General features: G+C 42.2%; 1 protein-coding gene across 6 annotated transcripts in view; it reads right to left on the bottom strand.

The window, feature by feature from the left end:
- The window catches only part of LOC109425258 (neurexin 1), a 694,091-nt gene that overhangs the window by 565,121 nt on the left and 103,293 nt on the right, over positions 1 to 25,677 (bottom strand). For all 6 annotated transcript variants that reach the window (XM_062846520.1, XM_062846524.1, XM_062846523.1 and 3 more), the window contains exon 3: positions 19,114 to 19,247. In XM_062846520.1, coding sequence (XP_062702504.1) covers positions 19,114 to 19,247 — 134 coding nt within the window. The remainder of the gene's footprint in view (positions 1 to 19,113; positions 19,248 to 25,677) is intronic.

The following is a 25,677-nucleotide window of genomic DNA, read 5'->3' as shown; positions in this document are numbered from 1 at the left end:
ATGCAATATTGTTGCAATACTTTTTGTGAGTCCGTACTTATGACGGGTAGTGTAAATATAGGTAGTCGTCGGCAAAACTATAAGTAGGAAAACTGCTATTATAATATTAACTGCTATTATAATTATTAACGCCTCTTTGAGCTTCTTCTTCTGCTTTATGGCTCGTCATCCACATTGGAACTTGGCTTGCCTCTCTTCAACTTAGTGTTCTCAGGGCACTTCCACAGTTATGAAATGAAGGGCTTTCTTTCCCTGGCATTGCATGAGTTTGTACATTGTGTGGCCCGACAGGAACGGGAATCGAATCCGACGTCTCCGAATCTACGGTCCATACAAATTTCGAAAACTTTTGTATGAACAAAAGTCTACGGAGGGGGAGGCGGGGGTCTAAAATGGCCCAAAATGAGTCAACTACGTAGTTAATAGACAGCTCCTTACACGGTAACGGTACACCTTGAGAAACCGTTCGATTGCAGCTATTTTCTGTGAATTGTTCCCAAATCAATCCTAAAACTTTGAGTTGACGGCAAGGTTGACGACATCGAACGTTCGGCTCGTAATTCTGACGAAATGACCGGGAAAAAAAACGAACAAAATTGGATGCGGTTTACACAAACGAAGGCCGCCAGACTGTAGCAGCTTCGGAAGTTCTGCTCTGTCGGTAGTACATGGCCAAAACTTCCGCAGTTCGAGGAAAATCGTTTGATCCTTATTTGGACAACGGCAGAGGGCACCTGATGGGCAAGTACGGTGCCGATGCCGTACCGTAGAATACGGTGATGGGCTCAAACGTTTGGTGGCTCCAAGGAGGATTGCCCGGAGAATACCATGCAGCGGACCATCGAACGGATGGAGATGAGTCTGGCAATATACACATTCTCAGCATCGGTGACGATGGAAAATTCTTCCTAACATCAATAAACCTAACCTTATAGACTGTTTCAGAAATTATGAATACACTAACGATTAACTACCATTTCTATTTGAGCACAATATTAAAAAAAGTTTCTTCTAGCTCTTATAGTAAACATGCTAACGAAGCAAAGGATACCAATTTTGTTGGTGTTTCTGGTAAAAGGTAAAAAATAGGGCTCTGTAAACTAGATGATTAAAATTTGAAGTTGCACAAAGTGGTAAAAAAATGTAGCATAGTAGAAAAGAAAAAATCTCACAGATAAAATATTTAATTTCCAAACACAATAAAAATTGCTGTATTGATAATTAAAGATATTTCTCGATTGGTAAGAGTAATTTTTACTGGAATATTTGATCAAGAACCACCATTACGGGCCTTCTCAATACATTGTTTTTGTTTCAAATTTCTCAACAGCACCAGTAGCAACAAACGTTAAGCAAACGAATGTCTTAATTACTGCTTTCTGCATTTGTGTTAATGGTATGACAAGCTTTGCCATCTGAAGGATCAAATGAGCTGAAAAAACAAGTTTGTTTAAATTAAATGCGTTCAGGAAAGCTAAGAAACTGTGTGATAGTTCTTATGTTCCGTAGGAAACCTCAAAAAATAAGAAACTTGATCTCAGAAAAAAATGTTGTGGAAATGCCTTTTTCGATTTTTTTCAAATTTTGATCGAGACATTCCTTAGACAACTTGTTAAGAAAGCGAATGTGATAAAAATTTAGATAATTCTTGATATTTAGTGATATATTATGCTGAACTCATTAAAAAACACCTTTGTGCAAATCCAAATTTGAAAAATTTAGTTATTTGTTAGAGAACTCGACTGTTTTTCAAAATATCAAGACAATTGAAAGGAAATATAAAAAATGGAGTACAATATGCTATACTCTGGAAGAAGTTGGTAAAAATCATTAGAACAGTTCATTTAATTTAATAAACAAAGTGTATTTATAATTTCTGAAACAGTCTATAAAAGTGTTTGACAACTTTCAGGACATTTGACACATCTCACATTTAAGCAAGAAAAGACCAGCAACATGGTCGGCAAAGATGAATGCAAGGAAGTAGGACCATCTTGGCAGGGCTTCTATTTTAGACACTTTTCCGCTATAAGTCAGTTAATGTTGAACCAATTGTTGGTACGCGTTGAGATACGTACGAATAGTATCAAGCCTTGTACAAAATGTCAAGTGGATTCGTTTGGAATTGACTGAGTTATAGCGAAAAAATGCCCACTGCAATACTGTGTATACATAAATCGACAGTCTTGAACGACAGGTCCCACCATCAATGTTTGGTTCTGAGATGGCCAAAATTGGGTCTACTAACCCTTATATGGCTTCTTCCATCATGTTGATACTTCTAAGATCGCAATCTGTAATATGTTTTTTTGGGATTTGATGTGGTTTTCGGGACACTATCACAGTTAGCCCAAAATGAAAATGCGATTCTCACTCACATGAAAAATTTCTGATATCCCGCAAAATTTAAAATTGTTCGATCTTCTAATTGAACTTTATAACTGAGACCCCAGTACTTGTTTAAAAAATATGAAACAAAGGAAAAATACTATAATGTTGAAAAATATTAAGGAAATTTGCTGAAAAACTATCAAAGTTACCCCGTATTACGGTACCAAAACATTCCACGCTACTTAACTCCAAAAGCTAGACTTAACAAGTACTGACGTGAGCTAGAAATGGACAAATTGTAGTGGAATTTGCGAAAAAGTTACTCGTCTTCTCGGTGAGGCTCGAACTCACAACTCCTACTCACTAGACAGGCGCGTTGCCAACTACACCACGAGAAGACTCGAAGATATAGTGACTATCAAAATTCATTATCTGTATAAAAATATATTGTTTACGGTGCATCACATATGATTATGTGCTAGTATTACACAGTTCAAAAAAAAACCTGTGAAATTATGACGGATCGAATGTAACAAAAGGACCCCGTCATATATGATGGACATTTTTGTGCGATCTTAAAATTACATTGCAGATAACTGTTAGAAAATATAAAGAAATATTGAGCTCCGAGCGAGAATTGAACTCAGATCCTTGGGGTGTGAGTAGCACGCCTGAGCTCTCTCAGCTATCTCAGCTTGTTCGATAGCAGACAGTCAAAGTTTAACTGCTTCTACCATAATACACGCATTCCCGACATGCTCCGGCTGCTGCAGAGAGAACTGAGAGAGACAACAGGGAAACCGCCACAGCTGCGAGCAGCCGTTCGTTTAGCTGATGACGGAGAGTGGCTGGCATGATTTATAGCAGATGCATGTAAATTTAAAGCGAATATGCTTTAAAATCTGTAAACAAGCCGTCTGATCAGCAGCGGGCTGCTCGACTGACATTAAATGTTGGTGATTTACATTTTTCTGCCGCAAATTTCAGTTGCTCTTCAATTTACGTGCTGTTTAACTTACATTTATTTTTTTGCTGTGTAGAGTGTCAAGTATCTCGTGCCTACCACACGATATACAGGGGATGGCCAAAATGTTTGGGATAGGCAACCTTTTTTTTTCTCACACGAAAAAGTTCAACGAGCAGTAACTTTTCGTAGAGTGCATCAAAAAATCTCAAATTCTATTATATGTACATCATTGATACAAATTTGAGCTCGATTGGTTAAACTTTCACGAAATTAGATTTGTTCCAAGTCAAATTTACAATAGTACACAAAATGTGTTTTCCATTAATTCAAATAGGCTCTAAAATATCTTATTAGAGATATCTCGAGAACAGAAGTAGAAAACCTTTGGTGGATATCAAAACTAAAATTTAATGACTTTGAACTAAAAAATTTACTTTTTTTTCGAGAAAGACCCGAAAAGCGTTAATTCATGATAACTTTTTTCAACGTTCAAAAAGTTCTTATGTTTAATACCTTGTGAAGCATTGATATATTGTTAATAAACGTTTAAAATTTCATTTATTTCAGTTCACTGGTTTCCGAGATATAACAATTCAAAAATAAGTTGTCAGAAAAATAGTGTTTTACGAGAACGGTTCTAGCTTCGCGGAAGAACAATGAGCAGCGAAGCAAGTTTTGTCGTAGTGGCCAGTACTAAAAGAAGAAAATTAATGATGACCTTATAGGCAGGGTATTGATTTCCTTACTTAACATGTGACTCCCATTTTATCCTACTCAAAACAAAGGTTTGCAGCGTTGTTTGTTTTGTTTCTTTTTTTATTTTTTTTTGTTAAAAGTGAGCACGCATGAAAACGAAAAGAACGGAATCAATCGGTGCCGTAATCGCTTGTTATCGAATAGCATGAATTTGAAAGCTTGAGATTACTAATGGCACTCAAACCCTATACATAACATATATCCTAAAACCCTTTTCGATCAATACTGGCCTATATTTCTGTCGTTCGGTACTTCCTGATATACACATGGGTGTTTCGTGCTTACACACATCCATCTCCACGCCACCACCCGTGCCATTCTGCCAAACTCCCATAACGCCCGACCTACCATCAATGCGCCTCCCCGCCTTGTCAAAGTACATTATCCCATCGATGCGTGAAAATGGCACAAAGGCGGGATATGCCGAGCAAAATTTTGACACCTACACAATGCGGCAGCTGCTGCTGCTGCCACTGACACCACTACCGTCCGAGGGTTGAGTGACTGACTGCTTTACCATTATGGATCGGTTATCTGGCTGGAGGCACTCCAGTGCACTGGAGGGAGCTGCTAGGAGGCTCTGCCATGAATTGCGGATGGTTGTATGTAGCAGAATTTGTGCACTCTTCTTCGACCAATATTTTGATGTACATAGTATACGGATGATCACACTCGGAAGTCTTACACTAAGGCATTATTTAAAGTAAATCTAAACAAATAAATTATCGAAAAATAATAAATACTAAGCTTTAAGCTCACGGAGAACAAAATCTCTACGTTAGCGGTATATATGCATATAAAAAGATGAGTTCTGCTGAAATAGTATCTAGGTAACATTTATGAAGTAAAACAATTAAAATTTCTTCTTTAAGGGAGACAGTACCACAGGGAAACGTCGTTAGTACAGGGTCGGTACGATATGCGGATGGCGGGCTAGTGGCAGAACCACCATCACTGGGTAATGTTTAATAGATCCTCTCTTATCGTTACCTCTGAAGAGCACATTATCGAAGTCAGGACAAACCGTGGCGCTAACATCGACTCCGGCCGAAATCAGGTCAAACGGTGCCCAAAGCTCTCCGTTATCAACAATGTCTACAATGTCTACGCCACGGTACAACCTAGAGCGACTGCAACAACTGGATGTCGCCTCAGCATACGCGCAGAATCTCGAGGCCGTGTTGCCAGACGAGGGCGAGTCCGATTGGGCCCCTCTAGAGAACTGCTGGAGTACAGTGAAAGCAGCCAGCCGAGAGCACCATCGGGTACGTGGAACGGAATCGACGGAACGAATGGTTCGACGAAGAGTGCAAAACGGTTTTGGAGGAGAAGAACGCAGCGAGGACGGTAATGCTGCAGCAAGGGACCCGACAGAACGTGGAACGTTACAAAGAGAAGCGGAAACAGCAGACCCGTCTCTTTCGGGAGAAAAAGCGCCGCCTGGAAGAAGTGGAGTGTAAAGAAATGGAACTGCTGTGCCGTTCCCAAGAAACACGGAAGTTCTATCAGAAGCTCAACGCATCCCGCAAAGGCTTCGTGCCGCGAGCTGAAATATGCAGGGATAAGGACGGACGCCTCTTGACGGACGGACGTGAGATGATCGAAAGGTGGAAACAGCACTTCGATCAGCACCTGAATGGCGTGGAGAACGAAGGCACGAGAGACCACGGCAACCGGGGAAACGATTATGCCAGCGCAGCGGAGGACGGAAATGAACCAACTTTCACGCTGAGGGAATTCCATTCAACAGCTCAAAACCAACAAAGCAACTGGTAAGGATGGTATCGCAGCTGAACTCATCAATATGGGCCCAGAAAAGTTTGCCACCTGTCTACACCGGTTGATAGTCAGGATCTAGGAAACCGAACAGCTACCGGAGGAGTGGAATGAAAGGGTAATCTGGCCCATTCACAAGAAAGGCGACCATTTGGAATGTGAGAACTTCAGAGCGATCACTTTTTTGAATGCTGCCTACAAAGTGCTAACCCCGATCATCTTCCGACGTCTGTCACCTTCAACGAATGAGTTCGTGGGAAGTTATCAAGCCGGCTTCATCGATGGTTGGCCGACAACGGACCGTATCAGTAGGTCGGCTCTAGAGGCACGTTCTCCTCCATTCGGGAAAAAACAACGGACCGTGCGCAAATCCTCAAGAAATGCCGTGAATACCAGGTCCCAACGCATCACCTGTTCATCGACTTCAAAGCACCATACGATAACGACAGTATCGATCGCGCAGAGCTATGGAGTATCATGGACGAAAACGGCTTTCGTGGGAAGCTGACTAGACTGATTCAAGCAACGATGGATGGTGTGCAAAACTGCTTAAGGGTTTCGGGTGATCTATCCATTCCATGCACAGGTCGGAAGAGAGGACTTTTTCCGTCCAATCATCGGTACGGAGAGCCTTCACTCCGTCACTAATGACAACGGCCTGAGATTAGTCAACTTTGCTGCCGCCAGGGGGATGGCCATTAGTAGCACCTACTTTGCACGCAAGGACACCTGGAGATACCCAAACGGCGAGACTTGCAACCAAATCGACCATGTGCTGGTAGACGGCCGACATTTCTCGGACGTAATTGATGTTAGAACTTTTCGAGGTCCCAACATCGACTCAGGTCACTATCTCGTAGTTAGTAAGATTCGAGCTCGGTTATCAACCGTGTCGGACTCTAGGAATAGGCGATCGATGCGTTTCAACATCCAGCGGTTTTCAGCAGACGGTACGGTAGCTGACTATCACCAGAAGCTGGACGAGCGGATAAGTGATAGCAACGAGAGCGATAATCTCAACACTCTGTGTTAAGTACAGCAGCGCGGGAGGTGGTAGGTACTGCTCAAAGACGACCTAGAAACGGTTGGTTCGACGAGGAATGCCAGAGGGTAACGGACGAGAAGAATGTTGCCAGAAGCCGGATGCTGGTGTCAGGGACCCGGCAGAGCAGGGAGCAATATAGGGAAGCAAGAGTAGCCGAAAACCGAATCCTCCTCAAAAAGAAAAAAAGAGCACGAGGAAAATGTGATTGCTCAGGCGCAAGAGAGTATGCATAGAATGATATGCGGAGATTTTACGAAACAGTCAATGGCGTGCGGAGAAAAACAGCGCCTTCTCCCGTCATGTGCAACGACCGTAATGGAAAATTACTGACAAACAAGATAATGGTGGCTGCCAGGTGGAGAGAGCACTTTGAGGTATTATTGAACGGTGGGAGTGGAAGAGCGACGGACAGAATTCGAATCGACGACGACGGACAAGCTGTGGAACCTCCAACGCTAGACGAGGTGAAGACAGCCATTAGGGGACTGAAAAACAACAAGGCTGCTGGGAAGGACTAACTCCCGGCCGAGCTTCTCAAGCACGGTAGTGAGCAGCTGTATCAACTCTTACACCGTATTATATTGAAGATATGGGAGGAAGAAGAACTGCCTGCTAGTTGAGTGGATGGTCTCATTTGCCCTCTTTTCAAGAAAGGGCATCGACTGGAATGCGCGAATTACAGAGGAATAACACTCCTCAATTCAGCGTACAAAATTTTGTCCGGAGTTCTGTTCCACAGGCTGAGGCCGATTGAGGAGTCCTTCGTCGGCGAATATCAGGCAGGATTTCGTGAGGGCCGATCAACGACGGACCAGATGTTCACCCTGCGGCAGATTATCGATAAATTTCGGGAGTACAACTTGCAGACCCATCCTCTGTTTATTGATTTCAAGGCGCCGTACGATTCAGTGAAGAGAAACGAGTTATGGCAGATTATGATCGAACATGGTTTTCCGGCGAAGCTGATTAGACTGATTCGTGCGACGTTTGACGGATCGAAATCAAGTGTACGGGTTGCGGATGAAATTTTGTCATCATTCGTAACCTTTGACGGACTGAAGCAGGGCGATGCTCTTTCGAACTTACTGTTCAACATATCACTGGAAGGAGCGATAAGGAGAGCTGGTGTGCAATGGAGCGGAACCATTGTCACGAAGTCGCATATGCTCCTGGGCTTCGCGGACGATATCGACATCATCGGAATCGACCGTCGGGCCGTGGAAGAGGCGTTCGTACCTTTTAAGAGGGAGACTGAGAGGATTGGACATACGATCAACACCACAAAGACTAAGTACATGATTGCTGGTGTTCAACGTCGGTCCGGCCGTGGTAGTGGTGACGAAGTGGTGCTAGGTGGGGAAAAGTTTGAAGTTGTGGATGAATTTGTTTATCTTGGTACTCTAGTGACGTGCGATAATGATGTTACCCGCGAGGTGAAAAAACGGATTGCGGCTGCCAATCGGGCCTTTCTCGGTCTGCGAAACCAGCTGAGGTCCCGCAGGCTGCAAACGAAGACAAAACTGGCGTTGTACAATTCTCTGATTCTCCCGGTCGCTTTATACGGTCATGCAACGTGGACGTTAAAAGAAGTTGATCGGAAAGCCTTTGGAGTCTTCGAACGTAAAGTGCTGCGAACAATACGACGGCATCTGGCGGCGTTGCATGAACTACGAATTGTACCAGGTAAAGAGATGGATATAGTGAAGCGTATACAACACGGCAGGCTGCGGTGGGCTGGACACGTAGCTCGTAAGCCGGAGGAACGACAAGCTAAAATTATATTCAGCAGAGAACCAGGAAGGGGTCGTTGGCTTCGTGGGAGGCCGCGCACACGTTGGATTTCCACAAAATCAGGTAAATTTGCGTGCTTCGCGGCACACATGGACATTATCGCCAGAACATTTGGAACAATTTTTATGGCAAAACTGTACAGTCGCCTTAAACGCGAAGCAGCAAAGGTCGGATTGGTGGTAAATGCCTCGAAAACAAATTACATGCTGGTAGGCGGAACCGAACACGACCGGATCCGTCTGGGTAGTAATGTTACGATAGACGGGGATACCTCCCAGGTGGTGGAGGAATTCGTCTACCTCGGATCCTTACTGACAGCTGACAACAACGTGAGTCGTGAAATTAGAAGGCGCATCATCAGCGTATGTCGGGCCTACTACGGGCTCCAGAAGAAGCTGCGGTTCGAAAAGAATCGCCCACGCACCATATGTACCATGTACAAAACCCAAATATGACCGGTAGTCCTCTACGGACTCGAGACTTCAACCATGCTCGAGGAGGACCTGCAAGCGCTCGGAGTTTTTGAGCGACGCGTGCCAAGGACGATTTTCGGCGGTGTGCAGGAGAACGGTGCTGAAGTGTAGAATTAGCTATAAGTTAAAATACAAATAAATATATAAAAAAAAGGAGAACGGTGTGTGGCGGAGAAGGATGAACCACGAGCTCGCTGCACTTTACGGCATCCAGAAGGATACAATGGGCAGGGCATGTTGCAAGAATGGCGGGCAACAACCCTGCAAAGTTGGTGTTCGCAACAGATCCGGTTGGCTTAAGGAGGCGTGGACCGCAGAGAGCACGATGGGCGGATCAGGTGAAGCGTGACCTGGCGAGCATCGGGCGTGACCGAGGATGGAGAGCGGCTGCCACGAACAGAGTATTGAGGTGTACAGTACAACTACTGTTGATTCATTATTTTTTCAAAATTCGAAATACATAAATGAATTACTTAAGTGAGATTCCTTCGTAGAAACCATTCAAGAGTTTCCTTCACGTGTTTTCACAGATCCTAACCCAAACATTTTTCACGGAAACCTATAAGACAATCTATTAGCAAGACACGGGCATAGCGTCACACACTGCAGGACCCTTCCATGAAATCAAACCAATCCCATCACGGGCCATGCTGCTGTGTACCACCATTAGAGGATAACGACAACATCTTCGAAGAATCCCTCCATCACCACCAAAAACCAACGCAACGCCGAACCAGCAAATCACCGAAAGCAAAAATCCGCCGTCCAGTCAAGCCCATTAATTTCGTCGCACGTGGGGTCCACGAGCGCAGTTGGGACCCCTTCCTTTCACGGTGGTGATTTGTTTTCCCTGAGTCGGAAGACGGTCGGTGGTGTCCTGTGATAACGAACCCCGACTCACAATTACATGCAATGATTAAGCTGCCTGGCTGGGATAGTCTGAGGAGCTACAAAAAAAAAAACACGAAACAAAACAAAACCGGAAAAGTTGCGTAGAAAAATATGAACCCCGAAGGGAAGTGCGAGCGCTTTGTTTAACGGGATTGTGTTGGTTTTGTTCCCTTTTCGTGCTTCAAGGGTATAATTTGGTGTAATCTTTGTCCTTGTGGGAAATCCTTTCTCAGGCGTGTCGTGCGTTGGAGTCGAGTGGTGGCTCCTCGCGATGATGACGATGAGGAAGCAGTCCCAAGAGCGAGTTTTAATTAGTTTGGACGATTTATGTGTTTGCATAAAGTGACAAAGCGAACGGGATCGCCGGGAGTGGGTTTGAGAAATGTTTTCAAAAGTTGTTTAGAGTGAATTTATGGCAGTGTTGCCAAATTGGCGGTATTTAAATTAACATAAAAAAGTTTTCTTAACTTGCATTGTTCCTTGACGCAAAAGTGTTTAAATGAAGGCAATTAACTGCATGCAGTCGGTGAATTGGGTAATTCTTCAATTGATGAACAGATTAAATCCTTATCTGCTATAGTTTTCATGGAATTTTCCGTGACATGCAAAATAGTTGAAAATATCCACTAAATATTTTGAACCTTTCATTTGGTATACTGCCCCCATTCGCACAACAGTCCCGTGTAAATAGGAAACCCAGCAAACATAGGACTGTTATGCGAATAGGGACAGTATAGTTGCCAATGAATTTCAATTCCCCTTAACTGCATTTTTTAAGGGAAAATAAAACATTTGAACCAGTGAAGAGAATTGTCAGACAAAAGAGGCACAAAACAAGCAACAAAGAAGGTGCGACGATTAGTCTTTATCCCTACTGGTGACAGATAATGACATGATCTCGAAATTTTTTGTTGCAGACAAAACGGAAGCTGAATTTGTTGCGTACTTTTCAACTCGTGAATAATCAATTATTACTAACCCAAAATCGAAACTTTTTGATGACACATCTTCAGCAGCGTTGCAGTGTTTACCGACTCGAAGTTACCGCTCGAAAATCCTAATGCAAGGCTTCAAAATCTCTAAACTCGTGGTGTACGATGTTAATCCCATTATTTTCAAGTTGGGACAAACTTATGTCGCATGGGTTGTTTTGTCGCAACAAATACAGGTTGCGACATTGTCATTATTGTTGCGCGATGGTTGAATTTTGATTCACTGATTTGAACTAATTGACTGACAGCCACATATTGAGCGCATCTTTGGGCTATCTTAGCCCTAATGATGTCCGATTCTCGCCAATTGTTGAACAGTTCTCTCCGATACTCGAATTTTTCTTTCATCTGTAGTGCTGGTTGGCGTAAATATTGAATGGATTCCAGGGAGTGTCAGGTCATTTGGCCGAAGGTCATTAGGCCGAATGGCCATATTCCAGTGGCCTGAGGGATGGCAGCGCTCTTCATTGGGTATCAAAGGCAGTTTTGGGGGCTTTAAGGAAATTCTAGGGGATTCAGAGAGATTCAAAGGTATTCAGAGTGGTCTGACAGGGTTTTAAAAAGGGATTTTCAACATACTGGCAAAAATGTCTGAAATTCACACAATGCTCAGCATGTCTCCCGAGAGGAGAGACGATGTCGAATACGAGAGTTTTCGTAACTGTACGAGAAATAAATCACAGCATCAGCTCTACTCCTTACGTTAATTGAAAGATCAAGCGCTCATAGTTGATGGGTCGTTTGAAGCAAAATTCCGCTTTTAGTGAGCGTGCACTTTTCAGTATTGATGTGTATCAGTATCATGACTACTTAAAGATTTCGAAGAGTGTCTACGTAGACTCATTTTTGGCCTTCACAGAGCCGCTCCCCCCCTCGTAGACTTTAGAACATTCAAAATTTTCGGAATTTTTATGAAGCGTAGACTTTGGTCAGACCTCTCCCCCTACGAGTCTACGTAGGTTACGGACAGACCCATGGCGGTTCCAGCGGCTGTAACCTGTTCCATTTTCTTGATGTCTGTGGTGAGAATAATTGCTCGCGTACATGGGACCTGTGAGTACCCTCCAGCATCGCCAATCAACAAAAAAGTTTTAATTAGATATGCCATGTCAAATCACCACACTGGTACAACATTCACAACAGAACACTTCCATCAGATCATTCGTTGTCAATTGTCGAATGATCGCGCCGCATGCTTCACATGTATGCTCCGCTGGGCGCAAGCTACTCATGCCTTTGTACTAGACCCCGCCCGACTTCATCCACCACATGATTGTTCCACCAGGATCTAAAATGATCCACCACCCCATAAAAACCAAGACCTTAGTATTAGGAACCCTTGCACGACAACACTCATTCTCTGATAAGAGATAGCAGGTTGTTCTTCTCTGTCATATCAAAGGCCGATCGAATAGGTACATGCTCCACTTCATCACGCACTGCGATGTTCAGACGGTGTAAACTGATAAAACCAATGCCACTCAAATTGATAGTCATCAGTTGTCGGTCGCAAGTCAAGCAGACCAGATAGTTATTATCAAACAGTGCGCAAATTAGCAGTTATCGATAGTGTTGAGTGCGGTCTGACCGACGTGAGCGAAAATGCCTAGTGCTTTGTGGATATCAGTGCTAAATGTTCCCAATTGTTTTCCTAGAACGCAGTATAATATTAGGATGGTTCACACAAAAAATACGATGGCTTACTGGGAGTGAGCTGAGCAATTCTTTTGAGATCGGTAAGAACCAGTGCACGCATACCAGGAACCTAAGTATTATCGAACTTGCATGAACCTAAAATCTTTTTCCATAGGAGTGGATTTCTAACACGATTCGAATGAAAAATGTGTGATACCCCTGAGCTAATTCCATGTTTCTACGCGTGTTACCAACGAGTGTCGTGGTGAAGGTCGTGGTGGTTTCGCTAATGGCATGCAGAGCAGCGGGGCGGCCGGCATGGCGCCGGTGGCCCTCTTCATCTGTCCGGACAGGATTGTTTCCTCAAGCAGACGCCGTGGGATACACCTGCACACAGACACCTCACCCAACCCTAGAGTAAGACGGTAGGATAAGTAGCAGCAATAAATGTGTACTCTAAACCTGATCACTCCATTCAATTTGTGAAATTAGAACTTTTCTTTTGCTCGGGATGACTCGTATAAGTCAGCGTTTTGGTTCCGCTTTTTCGAACCAGTTTCTTTCCTACGGGTCGAGCAGATGGATCGAGGGACCAGGGCTCATTGCAACCGGTCTATTTTACTCAAAATTTGTCTCCCTGTCTCATGCGCCATCTGCGGAGCGATGACAAGGCTCCAGAGGTTGTTGGGGGTTCGAAGCAAGGACATAGGCCCGGGGGCCCACAACTGCCCTGAAACTCTCATGAAACTCCCTGAAACTCATAAAACCCCCTAATCCCCTTCTAAATTGTTCTGAAACTTCCTGATTTTTTTTGTCTGAATTAACGAGATTTTTACCCTAGGCTAGTTCATCTTGGGACCCACGTTTTACTTCCCTTCCGAAGGGGAGTGAGATTCCCTGAAATGCTGTCGACACCCCTTGAAACATTTCCAGATGTTCTCTATCTAAGACCCCTTATATCATCCGTAATCTCATGAAACACGCTCTAACCCACTTAAAATCCCTGAAAACATCGCCGAAACCCGCTTGAACGCTCCCAAAAACATCTGACTCTTATGAAACGCTTTTCAAACTCCATAAAACGCTTTGAAAATCCCAAAAACGCTCTAAAACCTTTTAAAACACCCTGAAACCCCTCAAAAACGCCCTTATTACTCTCTGATTCTTCCATGTAACGCTTCCGATACACCTGAAAACCGCCCCCTAAAACGTCATTGAAACCAGTAAACACTCCCTGGTTCACCATTCATACATTTATTTGTTCAACATCAATAAGACAATACATAATCAACAATGGTACGCCAGAATACTCGGTTCGTGGCTGCCGCTCTCCATCCTTTGTCGCGCCCAATGCTCGCCAAGGCACGCTCCACCTGGATTGCCCATCGTGCTCTCTGCGCTCCAGCAGTCCTCTAGAGGGGCCTCATCGAGCCCGCCATCATCGGGCAACGCGGCCTCGAGATTCTGCGCGTATGCTTAGGCAACATTTTTTTTGTTTCAGTCGCTATAGATTGTACCGTGTCGGTCGCCGGTGCCGTACATTGTTGATGACGGAGAGTTTTGGGCGAAGTGTCACCAGATAGTAGCCGGAGTCGATGTTGGCGCCACGATAGGTCCTGACGTCGATAATGTCGGAGAAGTGCCGTCCGTCAATCAGAACGTGGTCGATTTGAGATTCCGTTTAAATCTCCCCCCCCCCCCTTCCCTGTCAACCTACGACCAAAGTTTCCACCAGGGTTGGTTAACCGATCTTTCCAAAGGTTGCTCGTAGTTTCCAGCCGGTACCACGAGGAGGTAGGGATTGGAGTTGTTGGGCAGAGGCTAGTGGATCACAATGGGATCTGAATCGCTCAGCTAGCCTTTACCGTGCCCTGGTTCACCCTTGAATGCCGGAAATCCCTACTGAAACTCCCGAAAAACCCTGCATCGTTGCCTAATCGCCTAATAAACTTCCTTAACCCGGGAGCGGTCGCGTCGTGTACTGAGTACACGCACCATGAAAAATGCACGCTTGTGACACACATCGTGAGCGCGGCGTCGCTGCAGGTAGTCAAAGACGCGACTGCTCATGGGTTAAATTGTCCTGAATTCTTCTGCTACGCTTACGACACCCCCACCTCAAAACGCCCTCTGAAATGAAATGCATATACTCCCTAAACCGCCCCTCCGACACTCTTCTGAAATCCCATGAAACGCCACTTAAACTCCGTTGAATCTTCGAATTTTGTGACGAACTTTGGACTGAGTGACGAACTCGTGAACGATCGAGTGTCCTTTTCTAGAAGAAATCTTGATACTGAAGATCAAGAATCGAAACAAGTGACGAAAAGTATCCGAATTGAGTGGAGTGAAAAGTGTCTGTTTGACCAGCGACACCGGTGCAACCAGGCCTCGCCAAATTCTAGGAGCCGGGCGGTGTCGACGTCTCGTACAAGATCAGTAAGAAATTGTCGGCGGAACTCCTGATGGAATCTCCGGAAGAATTACAGAAACTACCATCCCAAGTAACATTTTTTAGTTAAATAGACTAGAAGAGATCTTTAGAACCTTCATAGAACCAAAATAAAAGGTATTTGGTTTTATGATAGCTTTGAAAACCTCTTCAAGAGTTATTGGCAATCAAAATGCTTTTCGGGATTGGAGGAATTCGTGATGATTTTTTTTTTCTCTGTTCGGAACATCATCCACTGCGACCAAAATTTGATCTATTGTAGTATATCCCGTATACTTTGTATAGTGCATGTCGTATTACTTTATCGACATTGAGAAGTTATAAAGTATTCGGTTTTGTTACAGTAGTCATTTTCAACTTAATCGCAAGGGAGGATTCTGATTGATAGGTTCCGCTTTGAAAACGCTCCTTTTTCAGTCAAAATCGGATCCCCTAACGATAAAGTCAAGAAATCATACCGATATTGACCATGCATCGGAACACTAGTCCTTACTGTTTCAAACTAGTGAACACCGAATAAAAGATTAGGAATACTAATCCATTTGTCCCTGTTTCAAGGTCTATCTCGGCCACACCTAAAACCGATACCTATCACTTTCAACAAGGTGTAAGATGTAATAATGACCAAAGTGTTTTCCTTTGATTACTAAGTTATGCTGTTCCACTAGTTGGAAGCAGTTAGGAATAGGGTTCGGTTTGGTAGATCTTTCACCGCAACGCAACCCAAAAAGGCGATCTACCCACGCTACGGGCTCCGTTAAAGATCGAGCATAGGGTATCGCGCCACTTGGGCGGTGGCTTCTATATTCGTCTGTTTTCCACTATAACTCAGTCAATTTTGAACCAATTGACTTGAAATGTTGTACATGGATAGATACTATACCTATCTCACCACATTCCAAAAGTTAAGTCAATTGGTTCAAATTTGACTGAGTTATAGTGGAAAACAGACGAATATAGAAGCCACCGCCCAAGTGGCGCGATTCCTTATTTTAAACCCCCTCGACCATTCATCCCTCAGCACGGGTCGCCTGACACCTTGGATTGGGGTTACCTGTTTGGTGGACTTTTACCCACGGAACAGGTGGTCCGTAGTGCTATTCTAAGCCGGCAGCTACACAGGACATTCCTGATGATTACATTGAACAACACCAAGACGAAATTCTGAAGACCTATGGGAACTTAATATCCGAAGGGTTTGCAGACGAATCTCAGTACGAATTTTCAAAGAAGGAAAATATCCTGGAAGAACCCCTAAAGAAACTACTGAGGGTTTTCCAAAGATATTTTTATTATTTTTTTTTATTCCTGAATTTTGATTAATGCAATTCCTCACACAGCTTTTCTGAATATCTTTATAGTCCAACCCAAGTAGATGAGAAAATCTAACGAATAACACATTCAGTTAATAATAATTGAATTACTAAAGAACAAAAACAAATTTTGGTTTGATGTTGATGTTGATAAGAGGTAAAACATCAGAAATAATATCAAAAACTGATATCATATTACTTTGAGTTATTGGTGCGATATTCATAAAAAATTTGAATAACGCTTCAAAATCACATCGAGCTATGACAGCAAAAATTGTTCGATTTGAGATATGATTTTTTTTTTATTAATGTGTATTTTAACTTTAATGCTAATTCTACATTCATTGAGATATGATTCAGATATTCTTGTCTACCCGGGAAAGCCCAAAAACAAAACCCAACTTTTCCCTTTTTCGGTTCGTCCAACTAACTGTCGGAATGCGAAGAAGTGGATTCCCGTGTGAACTCAATATCACTCGCACACACACCCTAACTCGCGCGAGATAGCTATCGTTCGCAATACTTCCAGTCACGGCGATGCCCTGGAATTTCCTCTTCGAATTAGTTTTTTTTTGCCTTCCTCATTTTCCTGTTACAAAATGTTTCCCCCGGATTTCGGATGGCAATGATAACTGCCAGATAAATTTTCGCTCGGTTTTCGGGAATAAAGTTTTCCCATTTGGAAGTGTGGTGGTGGTTCCCCGGGTAGAGCGAAATGGCAAATGAAGGGCAAATTTTACCATTAAAATTGAATGTTTGAATGGCAAAATTTGCTATTAGTTTGTTTGAAATAAGAGTTAAAATAGCAAAAATAATAACTAAATTTCTATGGCATAACAACTAAAGAATATCTTATTTTGCCATTGTAATAACAAAATAATAGCAAAACGAAAACCAAAATAATAACATATTTTAATATGATGGTAAATTATGTTATTGTTTTGATATTGTGGCAGGAAAGTATGATAGTAACATTTGTTATTATTATGTTATTATACTATTTAATAACTACTCGTCAATTACAAGTTTTACAATGATAGCATATTTTGTAATTTATGTGCTATTCTGAGCTATTCATAAAGAACTAAAGAATTGCAAATTTAGATATGATGTCAAAATATATTATTCTTTGGTTATTGGTTTGTTATTCACCTCTACCCGGGTCTGCGTATTTCTCGGCTGTTTGCAGCAGTCAGCTAGGGATGGTCCAAAAGTTAGTTTGAAATTTCTCACCGCAAGTTTTACCATTGAACTAGTGCGGAAAAGTCCCATCGATTGATATGTCGCAAGGTGTGACTTAGTGAATACTGGGAAATGACCTCCGGTGTATTCCGTTCCGGATTAATCCCCGGTAAAATGTTCCGAAAGCCATATCTCAGTCGTTCCTTGCTCAATTGGAACGATTTCTTCGACGTTGGGTTACCACATTAGAACATGAATTAGAACAATTGAAATGCAAACGATTTTCAATCAGTTTCAAATAAATTATGCTACCTGACAACTTCTCACCTTGAGGAACACTCTCAACCAGCACCAATTTTTCATCCAATCTCCCTTCTGCAAAACAAGAATAATCCACCACCAGCAAAGCCAAGTCCAGGCACATATTGCTTAAACGGGACCCAAGGTGACATAAAGCGTTCATTCGCAATTTTCCTAAAAATCCCGACAAGGATTTCAAATCCCGTTCGCTCGCACACACACACACACACACACCCATACACCGGACCTCGCCACAAGCACATTCATCTTCGGCCAAGCTTCCGGGCGACTGACGGCAGCCTGGCAGGTACTAAATTGAATAACGTGGTTTCAGTAGTACCATCGTCGTTCGTATCACTTTTAATTAGTGAAAATGCTTTTTTTTTCGTTCGTTCGTTCGTTCGTTCATCCTCTTCAACCAGAAGAGTCGTAGGTTCCGGAGAGTCCTCGGTCCTGGACCTGGAAGGAGTAGAATTTGGGTCAACACTCTGCTGCTGCTGCTGCTTGATGGTGTACTGCACAGCACACCTGTGTTCCGAAAGTGGAGAACAAAGATGCTTCTCTCCTCTTTTTGTTTGTTTGTCTCCAGTCCTCGTCTGATGTCGGATGCCGGAATCTTTTCTAAATCAGATGCAGCTTGGTTCCTCGCCTCTCAGGCGTCGTCCAAATCCAAAGAGATAAAAGCAGTAAAAACAGTACATGACATCTGGATTATGTTGGATGCCATAGAAAGTGTTGAGTAATTACTTTGGGCGCTTCTGCATGGTGGGTGTCGGACTTGTCAAAACGGAAAGATTCAGAGGGAATGTTATTTGGAGATTGGTGCACTTCTTCAATCTGATTTTGAATGTGAATCAAATTTTCGGATTCTTCTTGAAGAATTGTTTGAATTTTTTGGGTGACTTAATCAACCATAAAGTATAACTTCGAATTGTTGATGAAAATATCTTAAATATGTTGCCAGATTTCTAGAGATACTTGAAGAGCTTCGAATCAGAAGTGTGGAGAATTCCCAACTAGTAGCTTGGAGCATCCAACAGACGCGTGAAGTTTGGAGTGTTTCCATGAAAATTTTGACGAATTTCCGACCAGAAATGTGGAAGACATCAACTATCCATTATCAGGCCGGATGAAAACCTTGTGTCCCTCTCAGGATTATGAATGACCTCTAAAACCATAGTATGGAGAAAAAAAAGTAAAACAACTTACCAGTTGGGCATGCCACCGACGAACACGTCCGAGTTGGTGGCAAACTTCCCGAACAGGAATTCTTTCCCTCGGGAGGTCCGGCTTTGCGATACTCCATCAACGGTCAGGGTTGTGTGCTCGTCGTTGCGGAGGACCTGTTTGAGAAAAAAACAAGAAAAGGAAAGGAAAACGATTAGGAATTGTATAAATGGTGTGGAACAAGATGGATCAATTCGTACGACCAACATCGGAATTGCTTCAGATCCAATTGCAAGTAAGCTCTTGAACCTACGTCCTGCGAGCTTTCCTAACTTTTGCTGGAAGCTTTTCCAGCTTTTGCTGGAAGCTTTTCCAGCTTTTGCTGGAAGCTTTTCCAGCTTTTGCTGGAAGCTTTCCAAGCTTCTGCTAGAAGCTTCCCAAGTTTCTGCTGGAAGCTATCCAAGCCTCTGCTGGAAGCTTTCCCAGCTTCTGCTGGAAGCTTTCCAAGCTTCTGCCGGAAGCTTTCCCAGCTTCTGCCGGAAGCTTTCCCAGCTTCTGCCGGAAGCTTTCCCAGCTTCTGCCGGAAGCTTTCCCAGCTTCTGCCGGAAGCTTTCCCAGCTTCTGCCGGAAGCTTTCCCAGCTTCTGCCGGAAGCTTTCCCAGCTTCTGCCGGAAGCTTTCCCAGCTTCTGCTGGAAGCTTTCCCAGCTTCTGCCGGAAGCTTTTCCAACTTCTGCTGGAATCAGTCCCAGCTTCTACTGGGAGCTATCTCAGCTTCTGCTGGAAGCTTTCCCGGCTTGTGCTGGAAGCTTTCCCAGCTTCTGCTGGAAGCATTCCCAGCTTCTGCTGGAAGCTTTTTCAGCTTCTGCTGGAAGCTTTCCCTGCTTCTGCTGGAAGCCTTCCGAGCTTCTGCTGGAAGCATTCCCAGCTTCTGCTGGAAGATTTCCTAGCTTCTGCTGGAAGCTTTCCCAGCTGCCTGAAGCTTTCCCAGCTTCTGCTGGAAGCATTCCTAGCTTCTGCTAGAAGCTTTCCCAATTTGTGTTGGAAGCTTTCCCAGCTTCTGCTGGGTTTCCAGCTTTTGCTGGAAACTTTTCACGAATTCCATTTTTTTGCTGGAAGCTGTTTAAGCTTTACTGGCAGCTTTTCATTATGCCTCATCGTTTTACATATGTTATTAATTGCAAACATTTTTTTCGGAAATGCACCTTGAATGAGTTTAACATGTGACAATGATTCCAAAAACTTGCACATCATCACATCAAATTTGATATTAATCGATAGTTTATTCAGCTATCATAACCTACCCACGAACCATCACTCTCCAAAAAAGAACGCGCTCCCTACCCAACCTGAAGCAACTCAATTAGGGTTCGCTTGTTTGCATATTTTACCACGTTGCCATCTTGTTTGGATTTTGCTTTCCACCAGCCTTTCACCACCCACAACCTTTCAGTTAGAATCCATGGAAAGCGCCGCGTCCTGGGGATGAAATTCCTTCGAACAAAAAAATAAGTGGAAAACAGAGGAATCTGCGTGGAATACGCGAGAGACGATCAATTTCATCGGTTGGTTGAGTTGGTTTCAGTAATGTCGTCCACAGCCAGCGATGAGTGGGTGACATCCAGCCGCCCACAAACAGGATGGAGCGCTCCATGGATCCATTCATGCTTGCTCGTCGGTTGCAGCTTATCTTTGCGGGGGAGTAGACGGTGGATTAAAGGACTAAAAGACGCACTGTGGTTGATTGCTGAGTGCTTACATGGCTAAAGTAACGTTTTCAAGTATGAATTCATGGGGACTCCAGTCATAGCTGTTAAAGCGTGTGTACTGTGTATTCAGCATGACCATGTTGAGGGTAACGAGTTCGATTCCCGGTCGGTTCAGGAACGTTTCCTAATGAAAATTTCCTTGACTTCCATTGTATATAGTGTAGGTCGTACCTGCCACATGATATACAAACGTGACATGATCATTGACTAGGAAGCTCTCAGTGAAACTGTGGAAATGATCATAGAGCACTAAGCTGAGAAACAGGGTTTATCTCGGTTGAGACGTTAAACTTAGAAGAAGAAGATTGCATTATTATTATTTTTTTATATCTGTATTAACGAGATTTCTAGCCCTAGGCTAGTTCATCTCGGGACCCACGCTTTACGTCCCTTCCGAAGGAAGAACTCAGATTTTGTGAGTTTGTCGGGAGTGGGATTCGATCCCAGGTCCTCGGCGTGACAGCCAAGTGTTCTAACCATCACACCAGGTCCGATCCACAAGCATTATTATTGATGCAAACATTATAAATTTGAACCTTTTTCTTCACCTTAGGGGCTGTCCATAAACCACGTGGTCCATGGGGGGGGGGGGGGCGGGGGGTGTGTTCGGCCAATGACCATTTTGTATGGACAAATAAAAATTTTTGTATGAACTTATGACCACGCGGGGGGGGGGGGGGGGGTGGGTTGAAAAGTCCCAAAAAAAATGACCACGTGGTTTATGGACAGCCCCTTAGATCACAGTTCGACATTATGAATTGGATTTCTTCCCTCGATTTTTCCTCTTTCCCTCGTTCCCTAGGACGACGCGACGGGGGGTGATTGCCATTGCCACTCTTGAGCTTTCATCTTGATTTAGGTACGGAAGCAGCAGAGGCGGTGAGGGCTTCAAATCTAGTCCAACCAAAATGTTTGTCCCGTATCTGGAATCCACCTGCCACCTGGTGGTGGTGGTGGTGGTGCTTCAACCAATTGTGCAAGAAAGTAAGTGGCTTCGAACGTTTGGGTGAGCGAGTCGACAGGTGATTCGTTGGAAATTATAATAGGTTGGAAATTATATAGGTGAAGGGCTGAAGGTCAAATGGAAGAAAGTGTTGCACTATGGGGGATTCCCATACAAGCAGGCGGACAAAAATATTTTCGTCATATTTTCGAGGATTTATTAGTATTCTGTAGTTGGTTCGACTAAAATATATTGTTTATGATCATTTTTAAACATCACGACCAAGTTTTGAAGAGGGCGTATTTTCAATATGGTCAAATGACTGATAAAATATAAAAAAGTTTGAATTTGTTTTATTTTTTAAATTTTTATTTTGTTTCTTTTTGTGCTTAGAATAATCAACACTATTGTGTAGTTACTTTCAAAAATGAATTCCAAGGGAATTTACTTAGAATGTTTGAGAATCGTCGTTTAATCTCAAGGGGTGCGCCCGGGCGGTCTCGTGCGTAAAAAACGCTGAATCTCCCAAGACCGCAATTTACCGCAGCATTTCGCATACAAAACCATTAGAGTAGACCTAAAGCTTGACCATAAAATGATTTTGAGCCTGGGAATGTTTGGGAAAAAAAGATGCCGATTATCAAAATTTGAATCTCATGCCTTTTTAAACTTCTTCTTCTTCTTGTACCTTTTTTTCATACAATGTTTCAATTATCTCACAAAACCACGTGTTTGTTGAAAAGCTTGCTTCATTATCTTACCAATGATGTATTGAAACCAATAGATAATGATGATAATAATTAAAAAATATCAATTTGAAATTATGTGTTGTTTTTTTGCGAAAATTGGGTTTTTAAATTAAGAAAAATGTATTGATTTTTATATTTTATACGAAAGAGCACCTTTTTCTGAGTCACTATGATTTTTTTCAGATTTTTAGAACCTTATTTTGGTACCTAAAATCAATTTCAAAGATAATTTTTGAAATCACCTTTTGACAGCTGGACAACTGTTTGACAGCTCCACCCAGTACAAACTGCGATGAGGGGTGATTCGACAAATCGCTACCATACAAACTTCAAATTGATTTTTAAATAGGTTCCCGGGCTCCAAAATTCATGAAAATTTGGATTTCGGCTCAGTTTGACATGCAGATTCAGAATATCGAATTATTTCAACACCGTTAAAGAAGCCAATTACATTTTTTAGCTTTACTCAACATTGTTACTCAATATCTTTGTAACTACATCAGCTAGAAACTTGAAATTCTAGATTTCTCTTAGTTTATATGTTTATTATCGATAGAAAATTTCAGAACAAGCATTAGTGGAAGTAATCTTTCTGATTTTTGTCCGCCTGATATCCTATAGTGTGGTGGTATCATTTCAGTAGGTTACCAGCTGGGTTACTTTTTGAGCTTCGAAGAGTTCATCGTTCGTTGAGTGGAAGTTATGCCTATGCTGTTGATTGAGCTATTTCGTAAGTCAAGGAAATTTTACGAAAAGATGTGAAACCTCTAAATCTCAAAATTTTAACTCAGACTCTCTTCACTTGTGGATTGAATCTAACAATTTACGAAAAATACTCCGCACATCCTCCTGTATGTTTTCGTCGGCTTGCCTCCGCGTTGTTGATTGGATGCGGATGGGCTGCGCAGCAAATGGGATGAAGTCAATTTGATTGGTTTATTTGGGGCTGGAGGTGGTGGTGGTGGCGGCGGCGTCGGAAGCGTAATGAAATGGTACCAAAGAAAAACGGGATGATGTTCCCGATGTTTGATCTTTGGCGTACCCTTCGTCGAAAGGGAAGAGAAATGGACCATAAAATTTAATGTGTTATTTTCCTGCTGAGGTAAGCAGATCGGCGATATATTGTTTGGGAAATTTGAATACGTTGCTGAAGGTATTCAACTGGATTGATTTGAGTACTCTGAAGTACTCATATCCCGAGAACCGAGAATTGGATTCTTTCTTGGTAGGTATCGACGGGCTTCATTCTGATCTACCGTTTCTGATTCGTAAACAGGAGGTCCTGTATTCAATCCCTACCCAGGAAGAGGTAAAAAATAAACCAAGTACAAAATAATAACAATTTTTTCTAGCATATCTCGTTTTATTTATTTATGAATAACACTAAATAACTCGCTAAGAACAAAAATGTTATCATTGCTAAATTTATTGTTTCTGAGTTATTATTGAATAACATAAATAACTGAATAATAACAAGATATGCAATCATAGCAAAATAAGCTCTTCTAAGCATCCTTAGTAAAATAACACCCCAACGGCATATTTAGTTATTAAGCATACATTATATTTAAAATAGAATATTGATGAAAAGACAATTTTGATATTGGTTTGTTGGGAATAAGAGCAGGAATAAGATCGCAGACAGTCAAAAATCGAGCAAGACACATTCACTAATAACAAAGCCTCTAAATTCCTGAAGAAGACGAAATATACGTCGAAACGTCGTTTAAACTGCCTTAAAAACTGAAAACCTACAAAACACATAAAAGAACAAAAACTGATAACTCACTTTGTCCAGTAACAGTAAATAATAACTCATTTTGTTATTATAAGATCAAACCAAGGACAAAACATTTCTGAACTTACAATACAGTTTTATTTTTCAATAAGAACAAAATTTACAATTATGATGATCTTTTTTGAAATAGTTTATTTTGCACTTACTTTTTTTCAATAACTCGATAATAACTTATTCAGTTATTCTACATTTTGGAATTTTTGTCCTTGGTTTGTTCTTACAGGTACAAAATTAGTTATTATTGAGTTATGTTTCGGTGCAAAGACAGTTTTTATTTTTGTTCTTTCAACTCTTATACCCAACGAACCAATAACAAATTTTGCCATTTAGCTATTCATTTTTAATTGCAAAATTTGATCACTGTTAGTTGTTTTCTTCTACCCGGGAGTGCGTTCCTTTCCTCCTACTTTGTATCTTTCCGTCTACTTTCTCCCTCTTCATATATTGCACGTTTTGCCGAAAAATGTACAATATCGCTCGAAGACGAAGATCTTCACCAGTACACCATGTAGCGTTCATGTCTCAACAATAAGTGCGGAAATTAGCTTAGGATTTACCGCGCAGAAGATACCGGAACGATTAAATTCAACCGCGCATATCTATTGCGTCTTTAATCTTAATGATAATTCTTTTGTAAAGAAATGAAAAAAAAACATCGTCCAGTGAAACTTATTTCTCCCAGGTGCATTTTTTTTCAAGTAGCGTTCAATCAGTTTAGGTATTTTTCTCATCATCAGAAAAAAAACAGGTTCTCATAACCAAACAACAACCATCTCCCAATATAAAAGTAAGCTCATCAAAACACTAAACAATCTGAAGGAATTTTCGAAAGATTTTTATAAAAATCCCTATGCCATAAAAAAACTTGCAAAAATTTCTGATGGAATCCCTCTTCGAATACCTGAAGAAATCCTTGGAATGCTGAAGGAGTCGATGGAGAAATTTCAAAAGGAATTCCTAGTCGAATTTCTAAACGGATTTCTGAAAAAAAAATCACTCAATGAGTCCCTGAAGGAATTACCTAGGAAGTCTCTGGTTCAATTCTTGTAGAAATATCTGGAGGAATTCTCGAAAGAATCCTTTGAGGATTTTCTGAAGACATTCAAGGAGGAATATCTAGGGAAGGCTCCTTGGGAAAACTCTGGATGTTTCGCTTAGAAAATTTTGGAAGATTTCCATAAGAAATCCCTTAAATAATCCCTGGAAATGGATCTGACAGTATTTAAAACAAAAACTTCTTTTGATGTTTGCGTAAGATTTTCGACTGGAAGTTCAATGTTTTGGAGGTTTTGGATTTCCTAGACTGAGAAAAAAAACCTGCAAACTTCTTCTGATGTTTTATGTAAATT

This window comes from Aedes albopictus, chromosome 1, assembly GCF_035046485.1.
Source record: "Aedes albopictus strain Foshan chromosome 1, AalbF5, whole genome shotgun sequence".
NCBI lineage: Eukaryota > Metazoa > Arthropoda > Insecta > Diptera > Culicidae > Aedes > Aedes albopictus.
Note: the sequence above shows the minus strand (reverse complement) of the source record. Positions and strands in the feature narration are given on the sequence as shown.